The sequence below is a fragment of a genome, unplaced genomic scaffold (genome assembly GCF_019419815.1).
Source record: "Pyrus x bretschneideri cultivar Hongxiangsu unplaced genomic scaffold, Pyrus_bretschneideri_v1 Contig11, whole genome shotgun sequence".
NCBI lineage: Eukaryota > Viridiplantae > Streptophyta > Magnoliopsida > Rosales > Rosaceae > Pyrus > Pyrus x bretschneideri.
The window spans coordinates 4,359,060-4,376,643 of NW_025999402.1; the positions used below are offsets into that span (position 1 = coordinate 4,359,060).

A 17,584-nucleotide genomic window follows, 5' to 3' on the forward strand; every position below is an offset into this window, starting at 1 on the left:
TACTGGTTGACAGTTCCTAGATATCGGACATTATTGTTAATTAGTAGCGCCACCATAGGCTGATTAAGGCTAAAGCCCACTCGGGTATTTGGTTTCAGATGATTAGTAAGGAACTGGTCATGTGAGTTGGTTTCATTAATTCTAGAGAAAATACTTACTACTTCGAGGTTTTCTACTGACCGTAGGTATAACAACTCGTACACATGTGCTTATGCTCGTCGAAATGACGAGTACATCATCAAAAGAAATTCGAAAAACTAGTATTGGTCGAAACATCCTAAAGCCGGAAAGGAAGTTGTTATTAATCTACTTTAGAACAAACTTAAACGGTAGTCGATCTTATTCATGAAGATCCGGAATGATCATTAATGTGTTTGAAAAGATTATTGCTATTAGGGACCAAAAGTGATTGTCCCAAGATGTTCTCTCGTCGAGTGCTACCGTTTTAGCACCACATTGTCACATGAGACATTTTTGAAAATTTTGACGAAGTAAACTTCATGGGAATTCTAATAAATGATATTCTAACAGATGTTGCCAAGAAATCAAAACTATTTTTGGTTTCCATTCTCGAAAGGGTTGGTAGAAATGACTAGATGGTAGTAAAATTGGTAGGTAAATCCTCTGTAATGCACAACTATCGATATGGTAGCCTTGCCTCAAGGCCATCAACTTGTCTCAACATCTTTCCTTTGCAGGGAAATTCTTCACTTAAAGTTTAGAAACGGTCGCCAAAGCGATTTTCTCGAATGTCAATAAGTTTCCTAATCCGCCCAAAACTTAGGAAAACCTAACACGTTTTTTGTAGTCGACAAGGTGTCAAAATTCAACATTTAGGCTCAAGAATGGAGAATGCTTACATCACGCGTGTGATGAATGTAATACTACCCAAACTTATGCTTTGATACCAAACTAACACACCTCGACCCGGAATGTCCACTTGGACTTTGAAATCGAGTTGTGATGGCTAACACTTGGAAGGTGACGAAGCCATAAAGTGTACTATGGTGGAATATGTGAATAAATTTAAACCTAAAAATGCCTACATATAAAAGTGCGCAGTGAGCGGGAATGAACCCATTTCACACGTGATGTCAGAGCATAAGTACAATACAGTAAGATATGGTGAGAATTATACCATCGAAGGTAATCGTCTACACTAAGATTTACCAAGAATCCTCATCGATAAGAAAGCTCAGCTACTAAAACCTGGAGAGGCGAAAAATAAGGGTGAGTTAATAAAAACCCTTGAAAATATTATAACCCCTCGCCATAAAATATGCATAGTTTCCAAGGTATACATACTACATATAGTATGAAAATAATCATTGTAGCCTGCAAAATATCAATATGGCACAATAGTTCATATATAAGTGCAGGATGTTAGTAATTGTATACTCTCGCATAAGCAAACATATCATCCAAGTGCTCATCGACACATGTTCGCACACAAGTTCATGCAGAGTTATTTTCAAATGAACATGACTGGGTGTAATAATGATATACACTCTAGTGCTACAATTACGTGAACATTGTCACTGTTCACGGTCACATATGAGTTGGAGTTGCCTATTGCAACCTATACGACAGGACTGGCACCTACTTGGATCCAAGGCGAGCGTGCGGTGCGGATGTGAATATACAAGTGAAAGATTGGCCCTGGCCCTGGGCGACCACTAACACTGGTGCAGCAAACGATGAGCATAAAACATAAATATGGTGATGCCATAGTTGTTCGATAGTTCTAATCAACATAATATCATTCATAGCCATAGGTATAATCATGGCATCAATAAACATACATATACATGTGCATCCCGTATGATTTATGATCACTTCGTAATTTTCGTTATTTCGCTAATTCTTATGAGCATTAGTCTAAGCTAGGCATATGTAGTAAATTCTCTTTCAATGTATAAATGGAAACTAACAAATATGTATATATTATATAAAAGAAAAGACCCACTCACCTGAAGTCCGCGCTACAACTCCCTAGCACGAATATCGAGACGTTATGAACAATCGTCGCCTAGAACAATTATCAAATCACATCTCAGAATTCTTATTGATAGAACACATAACTTACATAAAACACATCCCCAAAGACATTCTAGAATGATTTGTAACCTATTGACCAAGAGTCAACCGTCGGTCAAAGGTCAACGGTAGGATCCACAATCCTATGTAACTCGATCCGAAAGATCCACACCTCGGATTTCTGATACATAACTTCCTAAGAGTTTCAATAAGCTTCTAGAACAACATCCTAAAGTTTCAGAATGATCCAATGGTCGAATCTCCGCCAATCGCCAAAATTAAGTGGTGGCCGACGTTTAGATTTACAAACTTAGAAAACCCATTCGGGAAGATCTGTATGTCAAATTCCCGATCCGTCAGTTCCTAATGTCCTTAAATATTATGTACTATTACTCATTAAAGTTTGGTGATGATCCAATGATTGGATCGTCGAACTATATAATAATCAAGTGGTGGCCCTTAACAAAAATATAACCAAACAACAGAATTTCGTCAATCGAATGTCTAATATGGAACCAGGGCGCCCATTTTAGCCTAGGGAGGTTAAGTGGTGTCACTTCCCATGCACTGCTGCACGCGATTGCCGGCCGCTCGGACTTGCCGGAAAATTCAACTATTTAAAAAAAATCTCAAATTTTATAGGAATGAAGATCTCAATGAGTAGAGCAAGTTTTATACTTGTGGCCAAGTTCAATTTGGCTGGGAAAAGCCTTAAATTGCCACGAACCCGTTGGAGCCCTAGAAATAGGTGCACTTCAATTCGTCTTCTCCGGTGTTCCACCGCCCCCAAACTTGTTGGGGTTTGTTCCTGGCCTCAAGAGGATTCCAAAGGTGGTGATGATCAAAGAGAAACGCTTCAAAAATGGTTGATCGCCATCAAAGTTCCCTCCCACCCACCGATGCTGTTCTCATGAAATCGGAGCTATGTTTTCGATTTTTAGGTGAATATGGAGGAGAGATTGATGCTAAGTTGTTTCCAAGTGGTCCCGCGCTGTGAATCACCGGAGAAATGCTGGAGATGGAGTCAGAAATTGAAGTGGAACCCGTATATTAAACCGGGTCGCGTGGGTCAAACGGGTCGGGGAAGGTTTTGGCTGCCTTTCCCCTTCCTTTATTTCCTTTCTTTCTTTCTTCTCCTATTGGTCCACTCCCTTTCTTTTCCTTTCTCATTTTCCTTCTTTCTTGTCCTTTCTTTCCTTTCTTCTCCCCCGATTAGGTAGATCTGCCCTTTCCTTCCTCCTTTGTTAAAGTTTGGTAACGATCCAATGGTCGGATTGTCGAATCATATAATAACCAAGTGGCGGCCCTTAACGGAAATATAACCAAAAAACAAAATTTCATTAATCAGATGTCTAATATGAAATCGGGGCACCCATTTTAGCCTAGGGAGGTTAAGTGGTGTCTCTTCCCAAGCGCCGTTGCACACGGCGGCCGACCGCCTGGACTTGCTGGAAAATTCAACTATTTTAAAAAATTCTCAAATTTTATAGGAATGAAGATCTCAATGAGTATAGCAAGTTTTATACCTATGGCCAAGTTCAATTTGGTCGGGAAAAGCCTCAAATTGCCACGAACCCACCGGAGCCCTAGAAATTGGTGCACTTCAATTCGTCTTCTTCGGTTCCACCGCCCCCAAACTTGTATGGGGTTTGTTCCTAGCCTCAAGAGGATTCCAAAGGTGGTGATGATCGAAGAGAAATGCTTCAAAAATGGTTGATCGCCATCAAAGTTCCCTTCCACCCACCGGTGCAATTGTCATGAAATTAGAGCTAATGTCTTCGATTTTTGGGTGAATGTGGAAGAGTGATTGATGCTAAGTTGTTTCCAAGTGGTCCCGCGTCATGAATCATCGGAGAAACGCCAGAGATGGAGTCAGAAATTGAATTGGAACCTGGATATTAAACTGGGTCACATAGGTCAAACGGGTTGCGGAAGGTTTTGGTTGCCTCTTCCCTTTCTTCATTTCCTTTTTTCTCTCTTCTCCTATTGGTCCACTCCCTTTCTCTTCCTCTCCCCTTTTCCTTCTTTCTCCTGGTTCTCATTGGTCAGTCTTCCTCTCTTCTCCCCCGATTGGGCAGCTCTGCCCTCTCTTTCCTTCTCTGTTAAAGTTTGGTGATAATCCAATGGTCGGATTGTCGAATCATATAATAACCAAGTGGCGACCCTTAACGGAAATATAACCAAAAAATAAAATTTCATCAATTGGATGTCTAATATGGAATCGGGGCACCCATTTTAGCCTAGGGAGGTCAAGTGGTGTCTCTGCCCACGCGTCGCCACATGCGGCGGCCGGCTACCTCGACTCACCGGAAAATTCAACTATTTTAAAAAATTCTCAAATTTACAAGAATGAAGATCTCAATGAGTAGAACAAGTTTTATACCTGTGGCCAAGTCTAATTTGGCCGGGAAAAGCCTCAAATTGCTACGAACCCGCTGGAACCCTAGAAATAGATGCACTTCAATTCGTCTTCTCCAATGTTCCACCACCCCAAAACTTGTTTGGGGTTTGTTCCTAGCCTCAAGAGGATTCCAAAGGTGGTGATGATCGAAGAGAAATGCTTCAGAAATGGTGGATCGCCATCAAAGTTCCCTCGCACCCACCGGCAGTGGCGGATCCAGGATTTCAAGATCGGGGGGTCCAAAAATAAAAGTTCCAAAAAAAAATATTAGACTAGTTTGGTTCCATATCACTATTTTTTATTGAATTTGGTTCATTGAATAATCAAAATTAATCAACCACATCAAGTGACCCAATGGTAAGGGCGAGGATTTCGGCTCTCAAAATACAAAAACCAGGGAGGTCCCGGTTTCGAGGCTCCAAGCTGGTGAGTCTGCTTGACTCTGGCCAAGAGAAAGCTGAAATGCCTCTGTAAGTCTTTCAGGCCCCAAGAAGGGGTGGATAACCATGGTTTGCCACTAGTTATCCTGCTTTTTTTTTAAAAAAAAAAAAAAATCAAGATTAATCTCAAAGGTAATAAAACCAACAAATTCTCCTTAGCAACATACTGGATCAATTAATGAATCTACAAAGATGAAATTTGTTAATGTAACTTATATATTACAATTGGGAGTTGAGACTAAGTCTAGGATTAAAAAACATAAATGAATTTGGAAGAAATAAAATTAGGCAGCTAGAGGTGGTGGAACGGCAAATGGTGCTGGGGGATAGGGTAACTTGAGTTTAAAGTTGGGAGGTTGCGACGATTTGGAGGATTAAAACAAAATTTAGAAACCTCTTCTTCTTCGTTATAAGCATTGTTGCATGCACATCTATGAAGGCAACAAGCCTCTCCACTACACCTGCCCAAATTTTAGAGGATCCCGAAGGCCGATCACAAGTGTTTCTTCGGACTTCCGGAGGGTCCTAAGACCTCCCGGATCCCTATACGGATCCGCCCATGCCCACCGGTGCGGTTCTCATGAAATCGGAGCTAATGTCTTCAATTTTTGGGTGAATATGGAGGAAAGATTGATGCTAAGTTATTTCCAAATGGTCCCACGCCATGAATCACCGAAGAAACGCTGGAGATGGAGTCAAAAATTGATGTGGAACCCAAATATTAAACCGGGTCGCGCGGGTCAAACGGGTTGGGGAGGGTTTTGGTTGCCTTTCCTCTTCTTTCATTTCCCCTCTTTCTCTCTTCTCCTATTGGTCCACTCCCTTTCTCTTCCTCTTTCCTTTTCCTTCTTTCTCCTGGTTCTCATTGGTCAGTCCTCATCTCTTTTCCCCGATTGGGCAGCTTTGCCCTGTCATTCCTCTTCTGTTTCTCTTCCTCTCCAATTTGTTCTTCCTTTTTTCCTCATTTCTCACAAAATAATCTTAAAATAATAATATAATAATTAGGAGAAATATATAAAATAATAAATAGTAATGTTTACAAAAGTACTTTTCGGATTTGTAGTTCCGTAAAACCCCTATTGTAACTCCGATTTCGATTCAGATTACGCTTACACAATCGTCCCGTCGAGAACTTCGAGAGTACGGTAAAATAGTAACTTGCACACGTCACTAAATGACGGTCAACGAAAATCAACAATCTCGCTAGTAGGGCATTTTTGTCAATTCGCTCTTTTAAAAATTAATAAAATCGTAAAATTAGGGACGAGTTATCACATAAATTGAGGTAATAGCACTTTAGCAACCACCCAACACCAAAATGTCCCGCCAAAGAGAGACACCCGATGGGCTGAGTAGAGGTTGGCGATGAAAGACAAGAAATATATGAGGAAGAGAAGGACATAAAAGCCATGATCTGTGACATGCACAGAGAAGTTGAGACAAAAGCCTAAAGAACACTAGAAATTAAGGTCCAAAATGAAATAGAAATGCATAGAGGCAAAAGAAATAGAAATAGAAAGAAGTAGATGTGATTAGCAAGTAAGAGGAGTTGCCACTGACCTCGCCCAAAAGTAGGAGAGATTTTTAAGTATGACCGGTACCATCACGTGTCACTATACAAATAGTGGGATATGTGTGTTAAAAAATTAATAACTTAAAAAATGAAATTTCCCACCACTTATATAAAAACACGTGGTGTACCACCCATATTCCTGTCACAATAAAAAGTTTCTCGAAAAATAGGAGTCGGCAGCAAAGGGGGGGTTAGGGTTTTTTTTATGGCTTTCAGAGGGAGAGAGTAGCACCCAACTTAGGCGTGATTTTAGATGGAATCTAGCAAATGAAATCTCACTCTACCCTTTCTATTTTCTCATTGCTCTCTATCTGCATCAACTTAGGCACTTCAAGACGCTGGTTCTTTTGCTGGCTCATCCAGCTATAACTATCATAACTCTACCACTCATCAAAATAGTACTAATTTCATTCATGTCGTAGAGAATAATGCCAGTCGACAAGACAATAAGCCTTAATGTGGATTAATGATTAATACAACAAACTTAATGCATCATAAGCCGTAATGAATCATTGATTATTCAACCAACAAAATCCTAAAACCAACTTTAAATTGATCCACATTTTAGGTTTATAGACCCAAATTTGGGCCAATTTCTGTTCAATGTCCATTTTCTAAGATAGTGCTCAGCCTAATTTGATCTGAAAGCGGGCATAATATAATCATCTGTGGCAAACTTTGTAGCCTAATTTAGTTTCCCAGTTTTGAATGCTGATTTGGTTAACCTTAATTAACAAGGAATTAGCTTAATTAAGTTTGGAAAATGGACCTCCTCCTACTAATTAAGATAAATATTTGCATCCGAGTTGGCGAGCATTGTATTCTCCATTCCGCACTTGAGTTCGAATCTTCTTCTCGTAGTTTAAATAAGATCTTACACACACACACACACACGTATGTGTGTGTATATGCATATGTGTGTGTGTGTGTGTGTGTGTGTGTGTGTATGTATGTATATATATGTGTGTGTGTGTGTGTGTCTATGTATAAAAGATAGATAGCATGGATTTTGTGGATGAGAAGTTGTGGATTTGAAGATGAAAAAAAGGATAAAAGAAAATCAACGCAGATGACATTAAATTGATTTTTCAAACATTCCATGAAAGAGTCATCAGACAACAAGAATCTAGAAAATTAGAAATGATGGATAGAAGACATATTTGAGAAATAATGCTTCGTTGGCTCAATGGTTCCCGTCCATCCATATGAGTTTTCAGTTCATTGGACTCTCAATAATTTGCTAATGTGGGTCACCGGGATTAATTAGAAAAGAATGTCTATCCCCTTGTGCACGAGGGGTTCTGGTTTTAGGGTTGGATCCAACTGGTCTTCATAAATGTATGGGTCACTCAAATGTCATTATCATATTTTTGTTTTCCTTAAGTTATGGTTAGGTTTGGTCCAAAATTTAAAAGATGGTCCAAATGTAGGTTTGGTCACTCAAATATGGCCCATATTCACATTATTTTTTATACAATCATATTGAGAATAGGATTGAATTAAACCTTACATTGAGTTGGTAATAATTCGATATCGAATTCGTCATTTATTTAATAAAGAAATTTTTCAGTGTGTCGGAGTACAAAAAGTGTAATAATACAATTGAAACTTGAAGAAAAAAAATTCAACCAATTAAATTACTATGCTTGATATACTGGACAGTATCTCAGCACACTAAAAAATTTCTCGTTTCAACACCAAAATACTTTGTTATATAATTAAGATGGTAATCCAATATATGTAACCATGCAGATTACACCCCTTCGACTCCTCTTCGACTTTACATACAATAAGGTTATGCATTGCCAGCATGCACAAGAAAGAAACTAGTCAGGTGGGTGGGAGTGGGACTGTATAGGAAGGAAGAAAACAAAAAACACAGGAACTCCATTTTTGACTAGGTTAGGGGTCCACCAAAGAAAATTAAGACAGCTTGGAAGGACATTTTGGGTATCTCCATGTCCATGCCCGCTGGAAGTGATGGCGAGGGAGGCTACCTTCACAAGTTAATGGAATCCTTAAAAAACGACGATACAATCGAATCCAGTCAAGGCCGTCTGACTCAGTTTCCAGCCACCGTCAATTATTTTACTATTTTCGAAAGCGAAATAAGTCAAAATTTCACTATAAAACTAAATGAGAACAAAAGAATTAAGCCAACTTTTTGTAGATGGACTGGAAAACATGTGGGCCCATTTTTATTTTTCTCAACACGTTCTCTTATTTGTAATAAGATTGTCAAGTCTAAGACATGAATAATACAAATTAAATAACGTAAAACACTTGTAGCCCGTTGGGCTTTACACGTTAGCCAACATGTTATAATACAATGAAGTTTGAGGTTCCACAACAAAAATCATCGGCAATATAAAAAGTATAGTCCAATTCCTTATAAGCACAAACAATGCCTATTCTTTTTTCATCGTTAAATTTACAATCGGCTCAACTTTACTCTTACCCATCTTCCTACACCCACCTAACCTAATAACTAGGCTAACCTCAGTAATATCTTCTCCTTCCATAATTCTTTCCACTCTGTTTTGTTTTTCCTTAAGGTGCAAAACAAATAATTCGTTTTCAACACACTTAGAAATTAATTATTCCAAGTGAAAAGTTTGAAATTACTGACAAGCATTGCAACCTCTTCTTATTAGTCGATGTTCGTTTAGGATAGGGATGTTACTGTTGAGGTGTCCCGGAGCTGTTTTGGCTGCAATTCATTGTCTTCTGTATTACCTTGGAGATAAAGAAGGAATATACTTTCACATTTAGTAAGTTATGTTAAATTTGTGAGCGGTCTATCCCATGCACGTAGGGATGTAAGTTGGGTTTTTGGGAAAATGTTAATTCCATGAGCCTTTTTTTAACTAAAGAAGTTTAGGCAACTCTTATTTTGGTGACGTCGTCTGTAACACTTGATAAAAAGAGGTGTCTGAAATTACTTTCCACCTTAATTTATTATAGAGTTTTTTAAATATGCCGGGAACACTGTCCGGTACGTCAAATATAATGATATAATTGGTTAGAAACTTAAAAAAAAATTCTAACTAATTATATTATAACACTTGGTGTACCGAATCAAGTTCCCGACACATTAAAAATTTCACTATTTATTAGGAGTGCTTCGCATAATAGTAAAGGTAACATGTCTAGAAACTCAAAGTTCTTGAGAGAGAAGAGAGAGAGTTTTCTTAGAGATGAAGAAAACAATATTTTCTCATTAATTGATAACTGAATAATACAATCACATATATATAGCCTTTGGCTATTGACTGTCAACTAACTAAGACTAATTACATTTGTAACAAACTTATAACAAACTATAGTCATGATGTGGCATCTTCATCTTTACACCCCCTCAAGCTAAACTTGGAAGAATCAAAGGTTCCAAGAGAAAGCTTGGACTACAGTCAATTGATTTTTAGACAAGGATTTGGTATGAATATCTGCAATTTGATCCTTGCTACAAACATACTGAATTGCAACCAAGTTTGCAAGAACTAACTCACGGATATAATAATATTCAATCTCTACATGCTTAGTTTGAGCATGAAATATGGGATTTGATGCAAGTGAGATTGCCGAGATATTATCACACCAAAGAGTTGGTTTTTGAGATGAATGAAAACCAAAGTCTTTGAGCACTTTGCATATCTAAGTAACCTCAGCAGCAGTGTGAGCCAATGACCTATACTCTGCTTCAGTTGGTGAACGAGCTATGGTGGATTGCTTCTTAGCACTCCAGCTAATTAAATTGGTTCCCAGAAAAACACAAGAACCACTTGTAAACCTTCTATCATAGGGACAACCAGCTCAGTCTGCATCAGAGTAGGCTGACAGGCCATGAGCAATTGTACATTTGAGAAATCTCAATATGCATTTAGCTGCTTGCATATAAATGACAGTATGTGCATGCATGAATTGACAGACCTGGTTCACTACAAAGGAAATATCAGGCCTTATCTGAGTTAAGTATTGAAGAGCACACACAAAAGATCTGTATTCAGTTAGGTTATCAAGTAATTCACCACTGTGATCTAACTTGGTAGAATTGAGAGAAGTATAACATGGTTTAGCTTCACCCATGTTTGTTTTCTGTAACAAATCAAACAGGTACTTGCTTTGATGAAGAAACAAAGCATTAGTGGTTCTTTGGACTTCTAAACCTAGAAAGTAGTGCAATGGCCCAGATCTTTGACTTGAAATAGAGTACTCAATTTCTCTATAAACTACTTGCAGATATTAATATCAGGTCCACTAACTAGAATATCATCAACGAAGACTAGTACTATAACTAGAGTTGGAGCTTTAAGTACAAACATAGATGCATCAGATGAAGATTGACTAAACCCTAGATATTTGAGAGCTTGAAACAACTTGTCAAACCAAGCTCTTGGAGCTTCGTTAAGCCCATAGAGAGACTTTCTAAGTTTGCAAACATGATGTGGCTTGGTAGGATCTTGAAAACCAAGAGGTTGTGTCACGAAAACATCTTCTTGTAAGTCACCATGCAAAAATGCATTACTTATGTCCAGTTGATTGAGAAACCAATTAAATTGGACAGCAAATGATAACAAAAACCTAATAGCGACAGGCTTTGCAACTGGACTACAGGTTCTTGTTAGTCAAGACCTTCATTTTGATGAAAACCCTTAGCAACAAGTCTTGCTTTATATCTCTCAATAGATCCATCAGGATTCTTTTTAATTCTAAAGACTCATTTACAACCAACTACATTTTGCGAGGGTGAGGAAGGAACAAGGTCCAAGTACCAGTAGACAAGAGAGCATTGAATTCATTTTGCATTGCCAATCTTTAATTTTCAAACTTAGAAGCTTGAAGATAAGTATGAGGAATGATATATGTGGAAGAATGAAAGGGATGCCTAGTGGCAGTGAAGACTTTAGGTTTGTAAATGCCATTTTTGGATTTGGTAATCATAGGATGAACATTTGGTGCAAATTGAGAAAAATGCACATGCACAGTTTGGGAGGATGAGCTTTGTTGAGGTTACATAGTTTGGGAGGATGATCTTTGTGTATAAAGGAGTCAGATTGCATAGGCACATTAGGCATATATACAGACACAGGTACAATAGGCATAGATGTCAAGGGTAGAGGAAAGTGAACATCAATAGGGGATAACAGAGATGTGGATTGATCAACAAATGCTGAAATAGGCTTAACATCTTTAAAAGGAAATGTAACTTCATCAAATGTAACATGCCGTGAGATATAAACCCTATTGGTGTCCAAATCCAAACATCTATAACCTTTGTGTTGTAAGCTATAGCCCAAGAAAGCACACCTTTTTCTTTTCCCATCAAACTTAGCAGAAATGTATGGTTTTAACCATGGATAGCAACTGCAACCAAAGACCTTAAGCTTGGAGTAATATGGATACTTATGAAACAACAACTCCCAAGGTGATTTAGTATTGCTAGATATAAGTAGCCTATTAATGAGACAAAAGGTAGTGGTAAAAGCTTCAACCTAACAGTGATGTAGGACACTAGATTCAACTAACAAAGTCCTAGTTATCTCAACAAGGTGCCTGTGCTTCCTCTCAACACAACCATTTTGTTCTGGTATGTGTGGATAACTGAGTTGCTACACAATGCCATGAATATGAAGAAATGATTTAAACAGTAAGTTTGTAAATTCACCCCCTGAGTCCGAACACAAGATCTTGATTTTATTGACAACAAGATTCTCAACATAAGCCTTGAACATTACAAAGGTAGAATACACATCTGATTTAGCCTTTAAAGGAAAACACTAGCTATATTTGCTAAAATCATTAGCTATGAGAAAATAATACCTAAAACCACTTACAGAAGTGATAGGTGCTGGTCCTCACAAATCACAGCGTAAGAGTTCAAGAGACTGAGATGTTGATATAGTTGATGAACCAAATGACAGTTTATGATTTTTAGCTATAGCACATTTGGAGCAAAAGAAATCAACAAATGTTGTACCTTGAATAGCAAGCTTATTACTAGATAATACTCTTCAAAATACAGCAGAAGAAGGATGTCCCAGTCGACTGTGCCAAAGTTTGACTGAACTTGAAGCACTAACCAGAGCCTGAGAAGAGCCAGTGGAAGGACAACTTTGCAAAAGGTAGAAACCATCTTTAACTAGATCCTGCAAAAGCGTTATCCTCATAGAACAATCTTTTACAATAGAGCCATCATAGTCAAGACTTAAGACATAATAGTTATCCTTAAGAAATTGATAGGCAGATAACAGATTATGTTTTATTTGAGGAACATGAATGACATTGCTTAATTTAAAAGTAGCATTGGATGAATGCAACGAAGAATAACCAATATGATGTATAGAGAGACCTTTATCATCACCGATGTAAACTTTGTCCTTCTCAGTGTAAGGAGTTGGTGAAGAAATGTTGGCAATGTCATTGGTAATGCGATTAAAGCAGTCAATGGCTTTATGACTTGTAGATCCACAAATTTGACAAGTTACTGGATTTCCAAAAAAAAAAATGAATGTCGAAACCCTTGATTTTGACTGTGATTGAATGAAGGGCCACAATAATTGCCTTTGTGACTACGATTATTATGGAAATGTCCAGTATTGTGATGTCGATTGCCCCAAGTAGTAGTCCTTCCACGATTAGAATTGGATCGAGAGAAATGTTGAGGTTAAGCAACATAAATTTGAGGTGGTGGAGTTGGAAGAAAAGGCGATTGAGATTGAATAGAAAACGCATGAAAGGGTTCAGTGCCAGAAGAAGAAAGCTTCTTACGATGAGACATTGAAAGCTCCTTTGTAAGTAGAAGGCCATGTAACTCATCCAAAGATATGGAAGAGAGCGTAACATGACAGAATTAATGAATGATTCAAATTCATCAGGTAATCCAGCAAGCGTAGCCGCCATTAAATCACGATCAGAGATAGGTGCACCAGCAGCAGAGAGAGAATATGAGATTTCTTTCAATTGTTGAAGATAATCCGTCATAGGTTGAGTGACTTTCTGAATTACTTGAAGACGAGACCGAAGTTGGTGGATATGAGCATTAGAGACACCACTGAAGCGCTACTCAAGCTTGATCCAAAGATCTCGAGAAGAAGACACACCAACAGTGAAAGGAATTACATCTTCCGAGAGTGTAGAATTGAGCCAAATCAAAAGATTCTTATCCTTTTCATACCAAATCTCGAAGGCTGGATTAATGGAGCGATCTGGAAGAAATAGCGGTGGACACATCTCGGTGCCGTCAACAATGCCGAGAAGTTCATAGCACCGAAGAATTGGTGCAAACAGAGCACGCCATGGAAGGTAGTACGATCTCTTGAGCTTAATCAGAACCATGCTTTTGATGTTTTGAATGGTGAAAGAAGCATACGAATTCAACAAATTAGGGTTTGACGAAGGATTTGGGGCTGGATTCTGAAGAGATTCATGAGGAGAAGAAGAATCAGACGGATAAGCCATTGCAATTAGAGACAAGAATTGCAAGAAAAGATCGAGAATCAGAGAAACGAAGCAGAAGAGAAGATCGAATCGGCCGTGAGCCAAAAGGTGAAGGATACCATATAAAAACTCAGAGTTCTTGAGAGAGAGAAGAGAGAGAGTTTTCTTAGAGATGAAGAAAACATTATTTTCTCATTAATTGATAACTGAATAATACAATCACATATATATAGCCTTTGGCTATTGACTGTCAACTAAGGCTAATTACATTTGTAACAAACTTATAACAACTAATAACAAACTATAGTCATGATGCGGCATCTTCATCTTTAACATGATATTTCAAATACAATAAAGATGTATAAATACTATGTCTAGTTTTATTTTGTGAAAAATGTATATATACTAGCTATATTTTTGTTTAGACCAAAAAAAAAAAAAAACATCTTCGTACCAAGTTTCTGGTTCATCATGATGCAAAAATAAAACATGTCAGATTAGTTTGGAGTTATTAGAATGTGAAATTTAACTAAACATGTAGGTATGTATAACACAATTTCGAGCACAGAGATCTCAGAAAAAATAGAGAAAATTGTTCGATGATGATGCACAGGTAAAGTTACATGAGCAACTTTTTAGTGTTCATCGGCAATTCTATAGCTAAAAAGAATTACAACCAACCCTTTCGTTTTGTCCCCACAAAGCATAGAGGCTTATCAATATTTAAATATCATTATATTTAACCTCATTAAAAAACATATTATCATTATCTAATAAGCCGAAGGGAGAATAATATCTCATTCTAAATAGTAGATACATCCATTGTTTTTGGAGCAATTCCTTACCATTGAATCATACATGTCATGAAAATAATCGTTCACCACAAATAGTATATTCTCAAGAAGGCTACTTAGCTCTTTACTTGTGATGTATATCTTCTTATCTGTACGTTATGATTTGAATAAAAAAAAATTACAAGCATGTTTACTTATAAGGATTGAATTTGTAAGAAATAATTAATTGAGCATATCATTCTTATTTATGTGCTTAATAATAATTAAAAAGAAAAATACAAGTACAAGTTTTGATGAGTTAAGGGACCAATGATCATAAATTTTTTGTTAATGGATCATTACTACAATTAAATAAAAGTTGAAATATTATTACTACAATTTTCTCAAATAAATCGCTAAAGCAGATAAAAATATATACAAATATAAAACTACGATGTATTTGTAAGAAGAGAGACGATGACCAGTCACAACTTAACAGGGATCTAAATATTTTTCTATTATTCTTAAACCATAACCATGTAACTTTAGGCTCTTCGTTTCGCTATAAATAGTGGTCCAATAAAGCCATATTGTCATGCACCCAAATTAGAGAGCAAAAGCCAATAATATTCTTAGTTAATCCCGCTCCCTTCCTATCTCCCCTCTCTCTCTCTCCTCTCTAACAATCTACCAAAAATGCAGAACAAGGCAATTGTTGAAGCTCTCTACAAGGCATTGGCACAGGGCAAAACAGACACAGTGGGAAAGCTTCTAGCCAGTGACCTAGAATGGTGGTTCCATGGCCCCCCAAAGAGCCAGCACATGATGCGCGTGCTCACAGGGAAGTCCAGCCACACTGACTTCAGGTTCGAGCCCAGAAGCATCACAGAGATTGGAGATGGTGTGATCATTGCCGAGGGATGGGAAGGGGCCAAGGCCTACTGGGTCCATGCGTGGACCCTCAAAGATGGGTTGATTACGCAGTTCAGGGAGTATTTTAACACGTGGCTGACTGTGAGGGATCTGAAGCTGGAGGGCTGGGAGAGCTTCACTGTGTGGGAGAGCATGCCGAATGACCTATTCCACCGCTCCTTGCCAGCCCTATTGCTTGCTATTTAGAATTTTAATTAGAGGAATTGATGTTGTGAATTAGCAAGAAAAAAATATGGGATATGGAGAAAAATTAAATAAGGGGTACTTATGGTTTGAGGTTTGAGTTCGAACTGTGCATGATTTGGATGTGTTAAGAAAAATTGAAATGTAGTTTATCGGATGAAATGGAACAACTCGTAAAAATGTTTTTGAAGATCCAACTTTCATTCTTGATTAATGAAAACATCCTTGGTAAAAAAAAATTCCAATTTGTCATTAATAAATTCAAAACTTTACTTCTGAATATGAAATGAATGCATCTGATGAAATAATAATGATCCATATGATGGTAATTTCACATAAAAAGATACGCCTATTTGCTAAGATGCGTGACTTTAAAAAAATGGGTATTGTTTTATAGTGAAGAGATACGTCACTCAAATATTGAACTGGATACGATGAATGTATATAGAGGTACAATCCTTGAATGGATGGTTACACTCTATTATGATTACATCCATTCAACAAGAGTTACATATATTGAATGGTAACATTTGGTTGTCTATAAATAGGTTTGTAGTCAAACCATTTCATTTTATCCCGACTCAATTGCCTATTAGAGACTCGGAGAGAAATCTTCCAGTGTGATCCCCTTTACCCGACTCTCCCAACAAACTAATACGACCGAATTCTTAAGTTGTCATCCCATTTTAATGTTTCATAAGCTTGGTTTAAGCACTTCAATTTCTTCAAAATGGAACCATTTATTTAATTGTTTGATGAATTGTTGACGTCTTAGTTTGTACGATCTTTTTAATGATAAGAATGTCCTGTGTTGAGAATGAATCTCATATTGACGGGAGAATGATTTTGCATAGGCTTATAAGTAAATTGGGCTACTCCTTATATTGCTAATTGGTTTATGGTGAAACATTAAGTTTCTTCGTGGCTTCACACTTTATGTGTTGTCCACGTGTTAGGCTTAAAAATTGGCCACACGTGAGGAGACTTGTTGAGAATGAATGTCACATTGATAGGAAGAAGGACTTTGCATAAGCTTATGAGTAAGTTGGACGCTACTCCTCATATTACCAATTAATTCTATGATGAAACCTCAACTTTCTTCATCCTACACCATAGGCTGGAACCCGAGTTTACTCCTCAGCAGCATCACGACCATTAATTAGGGGATTTTGCGAGTTGTCACCAAAATCATAGTGATATTAGCTCTATGCATGCATATTTTGTGTGGTTAAAAAGGAATAAAGATGTAGTTCTCCTTTATTTACTGCAGTAAAAACAAGCACAGTAAAACTCCCATCTTTTTCCCTTATCAGAAAAAGTCCGCCTCTCAAACTTTCTCTCCGAGGTGAGAGATTTTCTCTTCACACTGAGAGTCATTCTCACTGTTTGTGTAAGACTTTTAAACCTATGTTTCTCAAGTGACACCGGCCCTAGCTTCGGCTGGAGTCAGTTGTCGTGTCCTCTTCTCTCCCCTTTTCTTCTTCTCTCTTTGCTTTTACTATTGTTTCTCCTTAAATCTAGTTTGCTCAATTCTTCTATCCCCAAAGGTATTTCTCATCCGGCTATCCCATGGTCCAATCTTCAGCCATGTTTCCTACTAAGATCGTGTGTAGAGTTTTGGAGTTTACTCCGGCTTGGGTGTTTCCAATACCACCACTTTCTCTTTGTTATCTGCTGGTTCCCGGAGTGTTGCTTGTGGGTTTCCTCAAGCTTCATACAGGTAGTTGGCTTATCTCACTCTATTACCGACTATCCCCTGCTTATATGATTGTGCTCAGGTAACTTTTCGGGGTCGGAGATGGCGTCT

At 37.8% G+C, this 17,584-nt stretch overlaps 1 protein-coding gene across 1 annotated transcript; it reads left to right on the plus strand.

The window, feature by feature from the left end:
* Nucleotides 1-15,244: 15,244 nt before the first annotated feature.
* LOC125468247 (wound-induced protein 1-like) lies at nt 15,245-15,967 on the plus strand. Its single transcript, XM_048572628.1, has one exon. It carries the CDS (start codon nt 15,358-15,360, stop codon nt 15,778-15,780), a length of 423 nt encoding a protein of 140 aa, XP_048428585.1. The 5' UTR covers nt 15,245-15,357; the 3' UTR covers nt 15,781-15,967.
* Nucleotides 15,968-17,584: the final 1,617 nt, after the last annotated feature.